Source organism: Stegodyphus dumicola, chromosome 10 (assembly GCF_044657685.1).
Source record: "Stegodyphus dumicola isolate Sdum_Otavi_A_Nest chromosome 10, ASM4465768v1".
Taxonomy (NCBI): Eukaryota; Metazoa; Arthropoda; class Arachnida; order Araneae; family Eresidae; genus Stegodyphus; species Stegodyphus dumicola.
In genome coordinates, this window is record NC_140777.1 from 89,263,321 (window position 1) to 89,280,977 (window position 17,657).

Below are 17,657 nucleotides of genomic sequence, written 5' to 3' on the forward strand. Positions count from 1 at the left end.
CATTTCCTGAAAAAATGTAAATGATTAAATATTGAAATGAAATGATTAAATATGGTAGATACTCAGACATGATACCCAAGTTGGATACAAGTTCATATTTTATGATACAAGAACCAATTATGAACTCAGATTTGAAAAATGCAGAACCATATGAAAGAATAAATAAATAAATCCATGAACTTGCTTTTTTAATTGATAAAGTTGATGTGAGCCCTCTAGCCAGCCAGTCAGTATACATCTTAGAATGTTTTTTGTTAAGTCTTTAAGCAACTATATAGGATAACTGTCTAGTATATAGCAAGTATATAATGTAAGTGTGTGCACATCTTGAAACATGAAAAAAAAAAAAAAAAAAAAAAAAAAAAAAAAAAAAAAGCAGTAATTTAAAAGGAAAAGAATCTAGGTATAAAGAACCAAGAATATTTTGATATTATAATCAAAAACATACCTCTTTCTTCTGCCAATTTTGGAAAATTATGTGTTTGAGCGACAAATTGGAGGGTTAAAGAGTATGACTAAATTTCAGCTTTTATGGGATGGACTAAACCAGCCTTTCTTAAAGTTTATGGCATGACCACAAAATGGGTCACAAAGCAAAATATTGAGTTTTCAAAATTTAATTCAGATACATAAATTTACAGGAATTACATTAATCAGACTTTAAAAGAAATTAGATTAATTAAGATTAATGAAGTTAATAACCTGCCATACAAAGCTCAAAAGGGCTACTGTGTAATTCAAATTTAAAACTTAAGTAAAGATCTTAGACTGAAATCTGGATCAGAGTTGGAACTGAATTTTTGACAGTTTTGGAAACAGCATTAAATTTTCTTCTGCATTCAACACCATATACTAGATGTGAAATGACATTTTCAGATTTAATGCTTTTTAAATTCAAATATTTTTAAAATTCAAATCTTAAAAATGCAGAAGATACTTTACATCAATCAGTGTTAAATATTGCACCTAGGTTTAATTTGTTATGCAGCAAAAAACAAACACATCTATCTCATTAAAACATGACTTTTTTTATTAATTTTTGTTTCCCTGAAAAAATAACTTTTCTTAAGTACACTGTCTACCAAAGAAACAAATTATTTATCTTAAAATATTTAATATAAATAATTTATTAGGTATTTAATTGCTAAGGTCATAAAAGGTCTTGATGATAAAAAGGGGTCATGAATGAAAACAGTTCAATAAGCATTGGACTAAACTAATATTGTTAAGATATTTGAAAATATGCAACGGTTTATTACGAATACATCTCATATATCTAATAAAAACCGTTAATTATAACAGGCATATGAGAAGAATAGAACTTTTGGATGTGTATACATTATGCTGCAACCTATAAAATTCAGGTAAATGGAAAGAAGTAGCTGTGATATCCTTATTATTGCAAAATCAAATTAATCAAGACATTACAGTGAAATAATAAATTAAGATATTCTCTATCTGATTTTTAAAGAGTTCTTGCCATTACTTAACCACGGGGAGAAAAAAATACGCAAAGTATTTGTCCTTAATCTTTCCGTAGCAATTATTGTCGTTTATGCTGCCCGCTTGTTAAATAGGATTTATCCTTTGGCAAAATAAAAGAGTAGTAGTACCAATCATATCACTGAAACAAATCCTACATTATATTATTTTTAAAATCCTGAGAATACAGCAGAAAAGTATAAAATGCAAACTATAAATATATGCAATTAGTATAATGCTGCTATATATATATATACGTTTAATATATTCAGGAGCAGGAATTTGGATGACGTAGAAGATTTGATCCATAATGACTAAAAAATTGGAGGCTTTATTAAATCTTCAGTTTTATTTTCAGCTACACACATTTAATGTGCCTGTTCCAAAAGGCTTACATTTTTGATAACTTTTTAGCAAGAAAGCAGTGTAGCTAGGCCAAAGCATGGAAAGCAAGTGGAGTAGCATAGACCCTAAAGGCACAGAGAGAGGAAAGCTTCTTATGCAAAATGATGTGCATTCGTTATTCATAGTAACGGCAACGTAATAGGCTAGCAAATTCTAAAAGGTACTGGTCTAGGGGGAATATCCTGAATTGCAGAAAGTTAATTAAAGGTTGCATGTTTGTGAAAAGCAAAGCCATCATATTTTTTTATATTTTACATCTTCCCACCCAAAACAAGAGGCCGGGTGAGCAAAGCATTAGTAGATTAGTGAAGTAGGAAGTATGAGGAAAGACATGAAGAAAAATCCAGGACATAGCTTACAAGCTTTAACTATGTCCTATCATAGATCATGATCTTTTCTCATAGAATTGTAAAGTTTTTGAATTATACAATTTTACAATGATTTATAAGTAAACATCTAACTAAATTTTATATGGAATAATAATAATAATAAATAAATTATCAGCATAAAAGTCCTCAATTTTTCTTAAAATGTCCACTGAATAGTCCCTTTCAAAAAAATAGTTGGAATGAAATACTTTTTAAAAAGCTCTGCCAGTAAGCCCAGCTTGTTTTCATCTTGTGGACTAACAAGTTCACAAATATTATTCACTTTTTCTAATAAATATGAGTTAATAATAATTTTTGAATGGAAGATATTTAAAATTTTCTTTTCATATAAAACTTAGAAGATATACAATTTATGAATAATATATTATGTACATTCACATTCTTCTTATCATAGGTAATTAAAAATACATTGATAAAATGGTTTAAAAATTCAATACAAAACATTACAATACAATTCAATATAAATAATGATATGATACAATAAGGCATTAACACTTTGAATCAAAATTTTGGTATGTCCTCGCCAACAGATCAGTGTGACTGGCTTGTTGATGGTTGGGGGGTGCTAGGTACAAAATATCAAAAAACCTCCGTTGCCTAATAAAAGGTAACTGGTTTTGGGCATTGTACATTGCATCAAAGTGTTTTTGTAAAAAATACAAAATTCTACAAAATTAAAAATTTAAGACAACTAACTTGTATGATCAAGTTAAAGTCTTGTTTAGAAATTTAGAAACTAAAAATGAATATTACTCTACAAGAAGAAGAAAAAAAATTGTTACAAAATAATCTAAAACTACGTGAAAAATATGTGTTAGTGTGCTGTGTGTGTGTGGTAGCACTTGTGTGCTAAACTATGGTCAGAGGATCGTGGCTGGTATGAAAAAGTATACAAAACGCCAGGCCAGTTTCATGACCATAGTTGACTCAAAATTATGTGAATATAAAAGGTCAAAATCGAGAAAATAATTTGTCATAGTTAGGGTTTAAGTCTAGATCAGGTATTAAAAGTCATAATCAGGAAAGAAATTTGAAAAATTAGAGAATTTTGAAAAATTAGAATTAAATTTATTTTGAACAGAGATAGGAATTCTACTATTTCTAACAGTTAATTTTAATTCACTTGCTGGATTAAAAGGTCTGAGTCTAGTTGAATGAACAATTTCTGATTTCTTTTTAGTTAGAGGACAATTTCGTAAGTAACTTCAGAATATTGTTTTAGAATTTTGTTAGGTCCTGAAAATGGAGGAGAAAGTTTACGTGTATTAGGATATTGAAATTCTTCATACATTACTAAATCACCTATTTTAAAATTACTAGGTTTATAATGAGTGTCATATCTTTCTTTATTAACATTTATGATAATCATCAGATCTTTTTTGAGCTATTTTTCTAGCTTCTTCTATTGGTGGATATAATTCTTGATTTTGAATTAAGGAATCATAAGGTAATTTTCCATACATTAAGTACGATGGTGGGAATTTTGTTACAGAATGAGGGGTATTATTATATTCTTAAGTTACTTGAGGTAATAATTTTGTCCACGCAATATTACTTTGATAAGAATTTAGTTTAAATTTTAATCTAGTTATAATCGTTTGATTAACATGTTCAATTTTACCATTAGTTTGGGGTCTATTTGCTGTAGTCAATAATTGTTTCACATTATGATTCCTTAGAAAGTGCTTAAATTTTGAAGATGTAAAAGCAGCATTTCTATCGCTTAAAATTTTCTTAGGTACCTGAATTTGAAAAAAAAAAAATTTAAGCAATGTATGTAAGTATCAGTAGTTACACTTTTAGAAGGAAAAGTCCAAATATATCTGGTGGCATGATCAATAATTACGTGAATATACTTTTTAGAATTATAATAATTTAAACCTCCAACAGTATCAATGGATAATATTTCAAAAGGCTCACTAACATGATGGTAAATTTTGCATTAAACCAAACTTTTTTTGTTTACTTTTCTTATTAAACTGGCATACTTCACAATGCTTGCAATAATTTTCTAACATCCTGAACAATTCCTGGCCAAAGATTGGGAAGCAAGTGCAGTAGCGTAGACCCTAAAGGCACAGAGAGAGGAAAGCTTCGGATGCAAAATGGCGCGCATTCGTTATTTATAGTAACAGTTACGTAATAGGCTAGCAAATTCTAGAAAGTACTGGTCGAGGGGAAAGATCCTGAATTGCAGAAAATTAATTAAATGTTGCGTGTTCGCGAAAAGCAAAGCCATCATATTTTTTTATATTTTACATATATATATAATATTTTAATGTTTTTGATTCAAAGATGAAACTAATCTGATGCAGCAGCTTTGAAAAATTAACAGTTTTAAATATGTGAATTATTTTTGCACTTAAGTGGTGCAGAAATTGAGGACTTTTTCTCAAACATCAGACATTAGTGTTCATATCTGTAGTACTCACCTAATGAAATAATATGAAGGTTAAGACAGACTATAAAATGCCTTTTTTTTAAAGAAATTTTTATATTATATTGGATACAATGCATATTTTAAAGATGTTTAACTCTGTGAGTACCTACCAAAATTATTAAATTTACAAGGTTATAAGACTATTAAAAAGTAATGCATACTCAAAACACTTCTTAAAAATATTTCTAAGAATTGAAATTTCATGGTTCATAGTTTTGAAGATATTAAGACGATATTACTACAAACTATAGCTCTCTTCAGAAAAGCTTACAATATATACAGCATTCTTGCAAAAATTAATGCAAACAGAACAACTCAAAACCTCTGGAATACCATAATGGATAATACAGGAGTGATTGTGACCCCATTTAAAAAATCCTGAAAACTAGCTGCGCAGTGAAAACCCAACATAATTTCAAATAAGTATGTCAATAAAATATTATAATACAGTTTTATTACAGAAGCAATATATATATTTTAATTTATTAAAAATTAATTAATGTTTCACAAGATTATTTTGCACAGTTGCCAACCTTTTTTCAATATTTATACAATTAACTGCTATGCTTAGCTCTTTCATTTTGATCGGGGTTAAGTTTCTTGAAACTGCTGCACAAATACTTTTCTATGCTAAAAATTGAAAGCTAAGTCATTTTGGCTTTTCACTTAACCCTTAGTTATTAGATTAGATGTTGAAGTAGGCATATTAACATATACTGAGATGAGAAATTGCTAGAAGGAAGAAAATGGTTTGCAATATCTTGGCTATCAGTATTCAAAGATGTTGTATATTCTGTCATTATATTATGTAATTAATTAAACTTTCAGCAATGAATACATGGAAGTAAATTAAAGCAGATTTAATCAGTTTTATCAATATTGGGTATGTCTTCTTTCAGCTGAGTGCTTCAGCTGCTGCCTGATTTCTTTCAATAAGTTTAAAAGTTTCAAATTTATGCTATCTCTGAATATTTTTTCTAAAAGAAAATGTGAAAAAGATGATACTTTACATTACACAAATCCAGAAATTCTAGAATTCAGACGCTTAAAAATCTGAAATTCTGGCTTTATCTAGACCACAATCCCTACTGAAAATGAAAGCAAAATCAGAAATCAGTATCCAATTATTTTATTTCTCAACTTCATGTCAAATTATTGTTTTAAGAATTTCATTTCTTACTAACACACACTTCTAAAAGTAAAAAAAAAAAAAAAAATTATGTTTTAGTTACTTGTAACTGATCTCGTTGTTTTATAATTCCTTTACTTACACACAATGACAAATGTAAGTTTTAAAATTTATGATATAAGATGTGCTGTTATAGGCATTACAAATTTATTTTTTAGACTTTTGTATTTAATACACACACAAAACAAAACAAAACAAAAACTTTTACTTTCCATAAAGCTAGCATATTCACTTACCCTAAAATAACAGCAAATGGCCAACCCACTAATGTACTAACAGCAGTTGCAAAAACAGCAATCTACAAATTATTAAATTTAATACTGATTACCAAATATAAGAAAGTACATACTGTTTAATCTTTAAACAATGATATGACAGGCATATTTAAACACGTTTTATAGAAATAATTTAAATCAAATGATATAAACCAATATAATGTCAAACACAATATGACAAGATATCCTCTATCCAAATTACTGTTTCAGACCAAAAATGTTACATTAAAAAACAAATGACGATCATTCAAGAGCAATCTTATTTCAGTATCTTCAAATCAATACAAGTAATACAGATACATGCATAAAATACAAATGTATTACAGAAAACATCCTTCAAATGTTTATACACTTCATAGTAAAACATCAATGTGCTTAGAAAAAAAATCACAGATTGTTATGAAACTAGTTAAGAACATGAGAGAGACAAAGATAATCATATGAAAATAACTGGAGAATCTGTTTCATTAATCTACAGCAGTAAGAAAGTCCAAATCTTTTACAGATTAAAATGGCACGGATTGGTTTCAAGTATCAATGCATGTGGAGATCAGTCTGGCAGAACACATATAAACATCTAATGCTGTCTTGAGGGTGTTCTGCCACAGTGTAATTATACAGCCAGGTCAGATATATTTTGCAACGGCTGAAGTTGGCAGCTGACCATGTCCAAGGCATATAAGTGGGGAAACGATCAGTCTATAGCTCTCTGTGGACCCACAGCATAAGTACTAGCACACATTACAGGATATCATCAATTCAATATTGGCCAGTCAAGGTGGTGTGCAGTGTAATTAAATATCCAATAGCATCTCATAGAGTAACTCCAGACATGATAAAAACATACTATTCTATAATGAAAATCCTGAAAACTAGCTGCACAGTGAAAACCCAACATAATTTCAAATAACTATGTCAATAAAATATTACAATACAGTTTTATTACAGAAGCAATATATATATTTTAATATTAAAAATTAATTAATGTTTCACAAGATTATTTTGCACAGTTGCCAACCTTTTTGGGTTTCTCAATATTTATAAAAATAACTGCTATGCTTAGCTCTTTCATTTTGATTGGGGTTAAGTTTCTTGAAACTGCTGCACGAATACTTTTCTATGCTAACAGTTGAAAGCTAAGTCATTTTGGCTTTTCACTTAACCCTTAGCTATTAGATTAGATGTTGAAGTAGGCATATTAACATATACTGAGATGAGAAATTGCTAGAAGGAAGAAAATGGTTTGGCCACTACCACAGATTAATGGGACGATCATCCAAGCCAAACAAAAACTAGATACACTGCTGAAAAAGGTATAACTCTAATCTGCTATATTCCAAACAGAATGAGCATGACAATGTGGTGTGCAGTGATGTTAGTTTATAAAGTTCACAGAAAACTTTATAGCTAACATTAACAGTAGATGACATATGTTAGACATAAGAGATACCAACAATATAGTTAACCTTCATCAGCCATTTTCGAATAGTTCTGTAGTACATCAAACAGAGATGAGATTTGAGGTGAATAATGGAAAAGTGTAACCATCAGTGTGGTTGATGGATTGCACATGATGGTTTGGCCTGCCCATCAAATCACCCTCTGCAACTTTCCATTAGCTGACAGATGGCATTTTGGAACCATTGATGACAAAATCATTTCACTGTTTCATCATTCCAACCCTCATGTCTGGGAATTCAGCAGTATTACCACCCCATTTCCCAGCAGGCAGTGATGTGTCTTCTCCCAAACTTACTCATTTACATGTCACTTCACTGGATGGATCTCCAAGGCATTCTTCTTGGCTAAAGTTGAAAGCACTACTATAGAAACTAGTCCAAAATTTTACTCGGCAAGCTCATAATGCGTCTTTCGTGTTTGCAGGCTGGCTCCCTTTTAATGTATCATATACGTACTCTACGTCCTCAGTGGCTGTGCATGCTTAATAACATGCACAACTGATTTGAGATATTCACATGTCAAGGATCATTATGCATTTGCAGTGCATGAATCTACACTCCCCACACACATTGTATTTTCAATGCTGCACATAATGATAAAAGGCACAACATATTTATTTCATTAACTTAATGCAAATGCAATTGATGCTCTGATATATGCACATTTTTAACCATAAAATGATTGTCGCATATTCCAACTGTCCTGCAGCAACTTAGCATTGATAAATCTATAAATTTTGAAACTTATCAACCATAGTACCTCAGAAATAAAGCAGTAAGATTCTGATAGATTGTCTAAAATAGATTACCTCATATTTTTGTAATAACCAAGCTGAAAATGCAATTGTTGCAAAATACATGGAAAACGTGCTTGGGAGGAAAGCTGTAGATGATACAAACATGCCTGATCCAACAGTAAGTAAAACAAGCATCAAACGACCAACATTTTGTCCAAAATGTTGGCATACTGACCTATAATTAAAATTAGAAAACATAAATGAATTTTACAATTACCTTTATTTCCAGTTCAAAGTATAAGTGAACCAGAATAATTTTAAATTCAGTAAAAAAAATTAACCATTGCAAATTAAACAAAATTCACTATTGAATATAATTATATCTTAAATAGTAAAAACAAAATTTTAAGTATACTCGCTTTACTCTGATTTTAAAGACGATTATTAAAAACCAAAATAAATACAACGTAAATAAATATATATATAGTATTAAGTCTGAAATTCGGACATCCATTATCCGGAATGATCTAAAATCTGGACCTCAAAATGACCAACGTTTTCTTGTAGGCTTTATGCATGCGCATTTGATTCCCCCCTTCTTCCCACATAATAAAACATCTGGAGAGTTCCGATTCTTAATTTCGCTTCGACACTAAACAAAATACCTTGTTATTGAAGAAGCAATCATTTAAGCATATATTTGTATGACAGTAATTTGGTTCCGTTGCTGCATATCTGCTTGGCATACATCTCAAACTGAAAAATTCCACATAGATACATCGTTGATCTGACGCCAAACTGGCGAATCAGAAACTGCAAATTCTTTTGATTCTAATTATCTGGTTATTAATAGTATTACTAATAACTTTCTTAGAGTTGTTAGAATTCCAATTAATGTGTTTTAAGGTGAGAAAATTGAAATCTCTTCTTTTATCATAGTTTCTGATACTTTTATAGTTTAACCTTCCAGCACGGGCATTATGCACAAAGTTTACAACAAATTCGGTTTTTAATGCACTTTTCGCATATTGCAGCCGAGACGTCTGAACGTCATTTCTATTCCTCCTTTCAGCACTTCCCCACATTATGGAATGTGCCAACAGGAAATCATATGACTTGTTTTGTTTTTTTACTGGGCTTTTGCGCTACGTGGCAGCTTCATCAAAAAAGTTACGACATGTGTGTGGTCGTGGGTGAAAATTTGGAAAATATTTTGTAATTTTTTGTTATTAATTGAAGTGTATTATTTTAATTTGTATAAATTCGACTCGATAATTTTTATATCAGTTTTCATGGCAAAAGTTTATGTACAACCAGCTGATTTTGCTCACATTCTTCAAAAATTATCTGATGAAGAAAAAGAAGACAAGGAAACCTTTGGATGTGAGAATAATAGCAATCTGAGTGACAAAATATAGAGATAAATAATATCAGCACTGAATCTGAACAATAAATTTCGGATGATGATAGTAATAATGATATAGAAAAAAGGAATGATGATGATATATCTCTTGTTAGTAAGGATAAATCTTCTACACTGAAAGAGTCTCGTAGTGTATCGTGGTTGGTGCATTGTCGAGAGAGCGTGTTGAGCTCCGGGAACAACTGAACCGAAGATTCGGGAGCTGTGCTCTGTGTGTCGTCAAGTGCATCGTGAGTTGTAGCGTGGAGAGTCTCGAGAATCGTGGAGTTCCGAGAATGACCAAGCAGAGTCAGGAGCTGTAATTTGATGCTTTGCAATGGAGCTGTCTCCACCGTTATAGCCTGATAACCTGAAGGCTGTGTCGCTGAGTGTTCCAGCAAGTTTATAGTAGATCTTCGACGACTGTAAAACGTGACTTTGGAGCTGTCCAGATTAATTCCGGCCAATAAAGGGTGTTTCGATATTCCATCAAGTGTTGTCGTCGTTGTTCACTCCAAATCCACACGAACCCCTTAAACGTAACGTGGAGAAAGGAAAGAACATAACAATATTTTATGTTTTAATAAATTTATTATTAATATCCACTCATTTCTGTCATTTTTCATGCCAAAAACGGTAAAATAACAGACATCGTAAAAAATACGATGCACGTGTGCTCATGTAAAATTGCTAAGCATGCATGCTGGAAGGTTAATATTTGTAAATCAAGACAATTTCTTTTTGCTGTTGTGTAGTATTGTTAAGTTTCCAGTTTTCTATGACAAATTTATTTTGAAGACAACTGTACTCACAAATACTTACCAGACTAACTAGTCTGAAGAAATTGATGATCTTTTAAATTATAATACAATGAAGTGTAAATTATATGAAGTGTTAATTAAATGATGCTATATGAAGAGTAAAAGTTAAATGAAGTGTAAATTATAATACACTTCATTTAATATATCATCAAATTGTTAAGATACCTTAAACATTTGTGATATACCAATATATTCCCCTTTTCACTTTCCTTTGTTTTACATATTTAATTATGCAACTTAACTTGCTCTTTTTACAATATGATTAGTATTAGCTACAAAAAATTAACCATTGGATTTCACCTACCTTTGTACTTCGAATTCGAAGTGCAATTCGAATTTTCTTAATTTATAATTTTTAAGTCAGACATTTCCGTGAACAGAAGATGATTACTTATTTATTGTGTAACAGTAATGGTGAAGATAAATTGAATTTGATGATGTGCCTGAAGATATACGAATACGCCAAACTTTTCGTGTTATCCAATAATGAAAATTTTTAAGTTCATAAGGTATGTCATTTCTTCTAAATAAACAGTATTTAGATAAATATAGAAATCTAATTTTAGTATACTCATTTTTTCCTTATTTTTAAGTCTACCATTTTTATATACAAGTAGAGCATGTACTCATTAACTTTGATTTTATTTTTTGTATTGAAAGTACACATTACATACCAAAATATAAGGCAACTTATACAAATCAGGTCATATATAATTTCATGAATAAGAAATCTAACAATATTTATTTATATATTTATTGAAATTTACATACGTTCATTAAAATTCTCTAATTCTTTACACAACAAGAAAACTTACCGATAAAAATAGACTTCACACATGGCACTCACAAAGGCCAACAGACATCTTAAATAATAGAATACCAAAACCTACAAGAAAATATTGATTTAAAATTCAGAAATATAACCTATACTTATGCATTTAAATGGAAATAAGGCACATTTTTAGTCAAACAAATTTTTAAAAAGTCATGTTGATTGTTTTTATATAGCTATTTGGCCCATTTTCAAATTTTGCTTCCATATGCTGTCCAGAAGAGAAAAAAGAAAATTCAAGATAAATTAATACTTAAAATTTAATTTGAACAATGCATTGCATAAAGATGACTATAAATATATTTCTACAATTTAAAATATTAAAAAAAATCACATTGAAATGAATATGAACTATTAGTCTGTTATATTCATGATAAAAATTAATTACAGAAGTTTTTTTCTTTAGCAAATGAATAAAAATAATTTGATATTTTTATTCATTTGCTCATTAAACTGATTGTGGTTAAAATAATCTCAAGGTCTGTTACCTTAAGATTATTTTAACCACAATCAGTTTGTAAATCTGCCTAAAGGAGGTAGTACATATTCAAAGTAGTTGAGCTTAGCTGAACTAGTTTATGTCACTGAATTTTCCAACTATTAATTTGAAACAAGCAATGTCGCCATTTTTCTATATGCTCTCTTTGTTGTATTACTAGATCTAAATGCAAATCACAATATTTTTGGTGTTAAACTCAATTTTAAAATATCTTCTTGTGGGATTTGTCTGCAATGGAAGAAAAAAAGTGATAAAATTTCTACAGAAATAAATGTTTTCCTACAAAATCGCCTATGTTCTCATTCATATTTGATGACATTATATTTCAAAAAATACAACTGTACAGTTTGGTGGAAATGCAATACAAAAAACTGAAGCAAACATTTCAGGATTTGGAGAGGCAACTGATTTGACAACAGACGTCTGCCTTTCACTACAGCCCTCAAATTTATGTACTGCTGAAGAAAACAGTTTCCTTGCATTAAATTTTGCTATAAAAAGTTAGAAATAGCCAATAAAACTGACACATTAGATTAATTATTAGTCATTAGACTTGATTAATTATTAGATAATTCGAAAATATACGAAGTTTGGGGGAAGGGATAAAAACAAATGAAGCAGTACAAAAATGCAAGAAAATCTCTCTGAATCAATTTGTTGTATGACTTTTTGTCACGTCTCCAGCAGCTGGAAAATTCCTTTTTCGAAAAAGACATTAGGTTTATTCATAAAAATATTATCACGAAGCTGTTGGAGAGTTTCCAAAGAAGTAAATTCCAGAGCTCCATGCTTTTCAAAGAATTCTCAAGAGATGAAAATCCAACAGAGCAAGTGAGTAAGGGTCTAGTGAATATGGGGTATGACACAAAATATCCCAACCTTAATAAGTCTTTGATATACAGGGTGATCTTTTTTAAAGTGACAGTGTTTGGAGCGCCCTGCAGAGCGATCTAATAGCCGAAATGGCACCAAACTTGGAATTTAGACTAATCAAGACATGGGACATCAAGACATAAAATCGTACAGTTAAATTATTAATGTTTATTTACTACATTAACTTCCCCAGTGAGGAATTAGAGCACATTCAATATGAGCACTGTTCTCAGAAATAACACCGTGCATTCTGTGCACAACGTTCTCCACAGCCATATGTAACATATCATGAGGAATATTTCACACTGTTATGTTGTGTCCTTTAGAATAGACAAATTTGATACTCCACCAACATAAACTTGAGATTTCAAATAACCCCAGAGCCAAAAATCGCATGGCGTGAGGTCAGGGTAACGAGGTGGCCATGCAACTGAAAAACTGTGACTTATGACTCTATCATCAGTGAAGTTTTGGTGCAACAGCTGCTTTACCTTATTACTAATGTTGGAGACCGTTTCTTTGCTGAAGTTGTGGAATAACAAACGTTTGCAGCATTTCATGGTACCTTCCTGCATTTATGGCCTGTTTCCTGCGCGTTTGGCATCCTGTCGGAGTGATGGTCTCAAAAAAGAATGGCCCAATTACGAATTCGGCTGTGAAACCACACCAAACAGTGACTTTTGGGGAATTTTACGAGATTTCGTGCACGGTGTGGGGCAGCTCAGAAGCTCAAATTCGGCTATTTTGTGTGTTTACGGACCCTTGAGATAAAAATGGCACTCATCTTCCCACAGAATATTTCATGGGAAAGCATCATCAATTTCTACCCTGGCAAGAAACAATAGAGTGAATGTCATTCGCTTATTGTAATCACTTGGTTTCAGTTCATGCAAGCAACGGATTTTGTAGAGATAAAATCCAATAACATGCCGCAAAACACTCCATACCGTGGAATAATTCCATGTCCAATTGTCGAGCTACAGCCCGGGTGCTACTAGTACCAACAATGGTTCCCTGCGATCCTTCGACAATTGCCGTTGCCACATCAGTTATTACATCTTCTGATACTGGTTGACGTCCTCTCCCAGTGCGAATGGTCAGTGACCCCGTTTCCTCGAACTTCTTAATAATTTTCTTTCTTAAGACCATTCAGCGATAAAGGCCCCTTATGTAATTTTTTTCTGGTTCGAAATTCCCGAAGAGCTGCGGATGCATTACATTGATTCATGTAATACAGCTTCACCAGTAATGCACGTTCCGGTAACGTGAGAGGGATGTCCACTGGAGCTTGTTTACTTCAGCTGAGATTATTTGTCGAAGCTGTCTACTACTTGTTGTTAGTTTGGTACATTTATATTTACCATGTTGGCAACACCAAGTTCTTCTCTGCGTGCGAGCTATGGAAGCCGTCGTAATGTTGTGCACGTGTTATTAAGTTTCAATAAAAAATATGAAAAGATACGTTTCTTATTTTTCGACTTGCTTCTTCATATGATATCGGTTTATTTAACATGGTAGCAGTTCTCGTGGTTTGTGAATATGAATGAAGAATTTAGTAGTTATAATTTGTTTTAAAAGTTACCGGTACTAGCGTAAAAATGGCTTGTACAAGAAGCAGTGATATCAGCATACCACTATTTGATGGTTTGGACTATTTTAATTGGAAAGTGCGTATGATGAAATTTCTTCAATTTAAAAAGTGTAAAGATGTGGTTCAGCGAAAAGTCAGTGAAAACGATGACGTGGAAAAATGGGAAGAAAAGGATATACAAGCTACAAATTACATTTACGGCACCATAACAAACAAGCAATTGGAATATATTCACGAGTGTGAGACTGCATTTGATATAATTACGAAATTTGATGCAATGTATTTAAAAACTTCAACATCTCTATAAATTGTTTGCCGAAATAACTTTGAATGTGTGAAACTGAAAAGTTATCCTGATGTAAATATATTTTTTGATGATTTTGAGAAGTATGTGAACGAACTGAAACATGCCAGCGCCACCGTGACGGAACAAAAAAAATTGAACTATATGCTAAGAGCATTACCTTCAAATTACAGTCACATTGGTGACTTAATAGATATATTACCAGAGAAGGACAGAACAGTCGATTACCTAAAGAGCAAAATCAAATAAAAATGACTTGAAGAGAAAAATGATTATGAAGATTGTGCACCAGCAGAAAAATCAAATGCGTTCAAAATTGAAACAAGCAAATCGGGTCCACAAGGGAATGTCTGTTATAACTGTGGAAAACCTGGTCACATTAAAAAGAATTGTTGGCATGTCCATCAAAGGAACTATCGTGATAATGGCTCCACTAATTATCGTGGTCGAAGTTCTTCAAACAATTGAGGACGCAGTCGTGCTTTTAGTGGACATCGTGAATGTGGAACATACTCTAACCATAGAATAAACAGTCATCAAGGCAATAGTTTTCACACCACTCTTATCAAAAGTAACATGACAAGTTCCAGTACATATACTGTGACGAATAAAAATGAAATCAATTGGTTACTGGATAGCGGATGCACAGACCACATTATAAACAGTGATGAATATTTCAAAGAGCAAGTCACTTTGAAGGATCCTATTCAAGTGAAAGTCGGTGACGGAAGGATATTGAAAGCTACAAAGGTTGGCAATATAATAGTTTTGCAGCGGCAGCGCCAAACAGGCGATACGGACTTAAAAACTGTACAGAAAAACGCCAATTGGCGAAACAGTAAACCCGTTTGGCAAACCTACAGGCTGACGGAGAGAGAAGATTTTTTTCCCGGCAGTCAAGTGGAACTACTTCAACAAATGTGTGCGTCTCTGCTTCGCCGAAATATGTGATCTTGTGTACTCGCACCTGTACTGTGCTCTGAATTTCTTAAGCCGTTATAATGTACCCGGCAACTGTTACTTTTCCTTATTAAATTTGATTATTAATTGTAACATGTCTATCTTAACTAAGATTTCGGCTTTCCTAGTTAATGTTAGGGATATTTTTGTATGCACGTGTTACTCACACGTACATTATTGGTGACCCTGTCCCTCGCTCCTTCTGTTTCGATCCCTAATGACTATCTGTCTCAATCTTTGTTAAAAAACTAAAAATATGCCTTATTTTGATGCCAATGCTCTTCCTTATGACTGATAAAGGCTCCACCCTATTTATTTCCTCCTCATTTTATCGTACGGATTACACGTTTATCACACTTAAGGAGGATTTACAGGTATGTGGTCAAATTTTTTTAATTATCTGTGATTGGTCTTAATTATGTTTTTGTGATATGTTTTGCTCTAAAATTATAGTTTTAATTTAATTATTGATTGTTTAAAATTGATCTTTGGGTAATATTTGTGCTCACACTTTTATTGAGATATTGAATGTCTTCATTATTTTATTCTAAATTGATACTGTTTTGATAAGGTATAGTGCAAAACATTAAGTTTACGATTTACGATATATTTATAATTGGCAACCATGCCAGGATCGGAAGGCCAAACCAACGAGGAATCGAATATGGCGGTTCAGGAGCCACAAATCTCACACGTGGCAGTTAAAATTCCCCCTTTATGGAAAAATAATGTTAAACTTTGGTTTATTCAGGTTGAAAGTAACTTTGCTTTAGCGAAGATTAGTAGCGATAGTACAAAATACAACCACGTGGTTTCTTCGATAAACCCTGAAACTCTTTCCGCAGTATCAGATATTTTATTTAACCCCCCAGCGACGGCTAAATATGATGCCCTTAAAGCTAGGTTAATAGTAGAATTCTCAGATTCGGAAAGCGAGCAAATACACAGACTTATTTCTGAATTGCATTTAGGAGACGACAAACCATCTCACTTATTGAGAAAAATGAGAGAATTAGGTGGAAACTGTATAACTGATGAATTTTTAAAATCATTATGGCTGCAAAGGTTACCTTCCGATGTGCATGCCATTTTATCAATAAGTTCGGAATCCTTAGACAATTTAGCAAAAATGGCTGATAAGATAGCTGAAGTGCGCACGCCAACGAACAACAGCGTGTTCGCGGTCCAGGCAGCTTCGGCGAGTTCCCACAGAAACCCTAACGATTCTGGTGCCCCCATCGAGGAGCTTAAGGCCTTAAGGAGTGAAATCTCTGCCCTAAGTAAACAAGTCGAGCGACTCTCCCGCGGAAAAACGAGGAATAATTTCCCCCGGGATCAACATAACAAAGCACGTAATTTTTCGCGTGGGCATTCCCGAGAGCGTGTGAACAATTATTGTTATTTTCATTCGCGATTCGGTAATAATGCACGAAAATGTCGAGCACCTTGTTCCTTTTCTCAGAACACTACGGCCCAGGAAAACTAGTAGTAGCGGCTGTCGATCGATATTCATCGGCAGTCGCGCATTCATGTCGTTTACATGTTTACGATAACAGATTAAATTTAAACTTTTTGATTGATTCGGGCTCGGATGTTTCATGTGTGACACTGACTTCTAAGTTTAGGAAAATGCATCCTGATTCGCTTCAATTATTTGCCGCGAATAATTCCAGAATTTCTACGTATGGAACAAAATTGTTAACTGTGAATTTAGGACTTAAGACGAAACTTTTCTTGGAAGTTTTTAATCGCCGATGTACCAGTGCCTATAATAGGAGCCGACTTTTTAAGGCATTTTGATCTTTTAATCGATTTAAAACGAGGTAGGCTTATCGATAATACTACGAAATTAACTCGTATTGGTTCTCTTTCCGATTCTAAAAATTATTTTTCGGTAAAGTTAATATCTGGTGATTCACCATATTACAGAATCTTGAAAGACTTTCCAGAAGTACTGAAGTTAAAATCCGATTCGGGTAGAGTAAAGCATAGTACGGT

General features: G+C 32.2%; 1 protein-coding gene across 1 annotated transcript in view; it reads right to left on the reverse strand.

The window, feature by feature from the left end:
- Alg9 (alpha-1,2-mannosyltransferase Alg9) overlaps positions 1–17,657 on the reverse strand; it is a 64,035-nt gene that overhangs the window by 25,412 nt on the left and 20,966 nt on the right. Inside the window, exons 4-6 of the mRNA XM_035358759.2 lie at positions 11,416–11,486; positions 8,450–8,612; positions 6,142–6,203 (exon numbers count right to left, since the gene is read on the reverse strand). Coding sequence (XP_035214650.2) covers positions 6,142–6,203; positions 8,450–8,612; positions 11,416–11,486 — 296 coding nt within the window. The remainder of the gene's footprint in view (positions 1–6,141; positions 6,204–8,449; positions 8,613–11,415; positions 11,487–17,657) is intronic.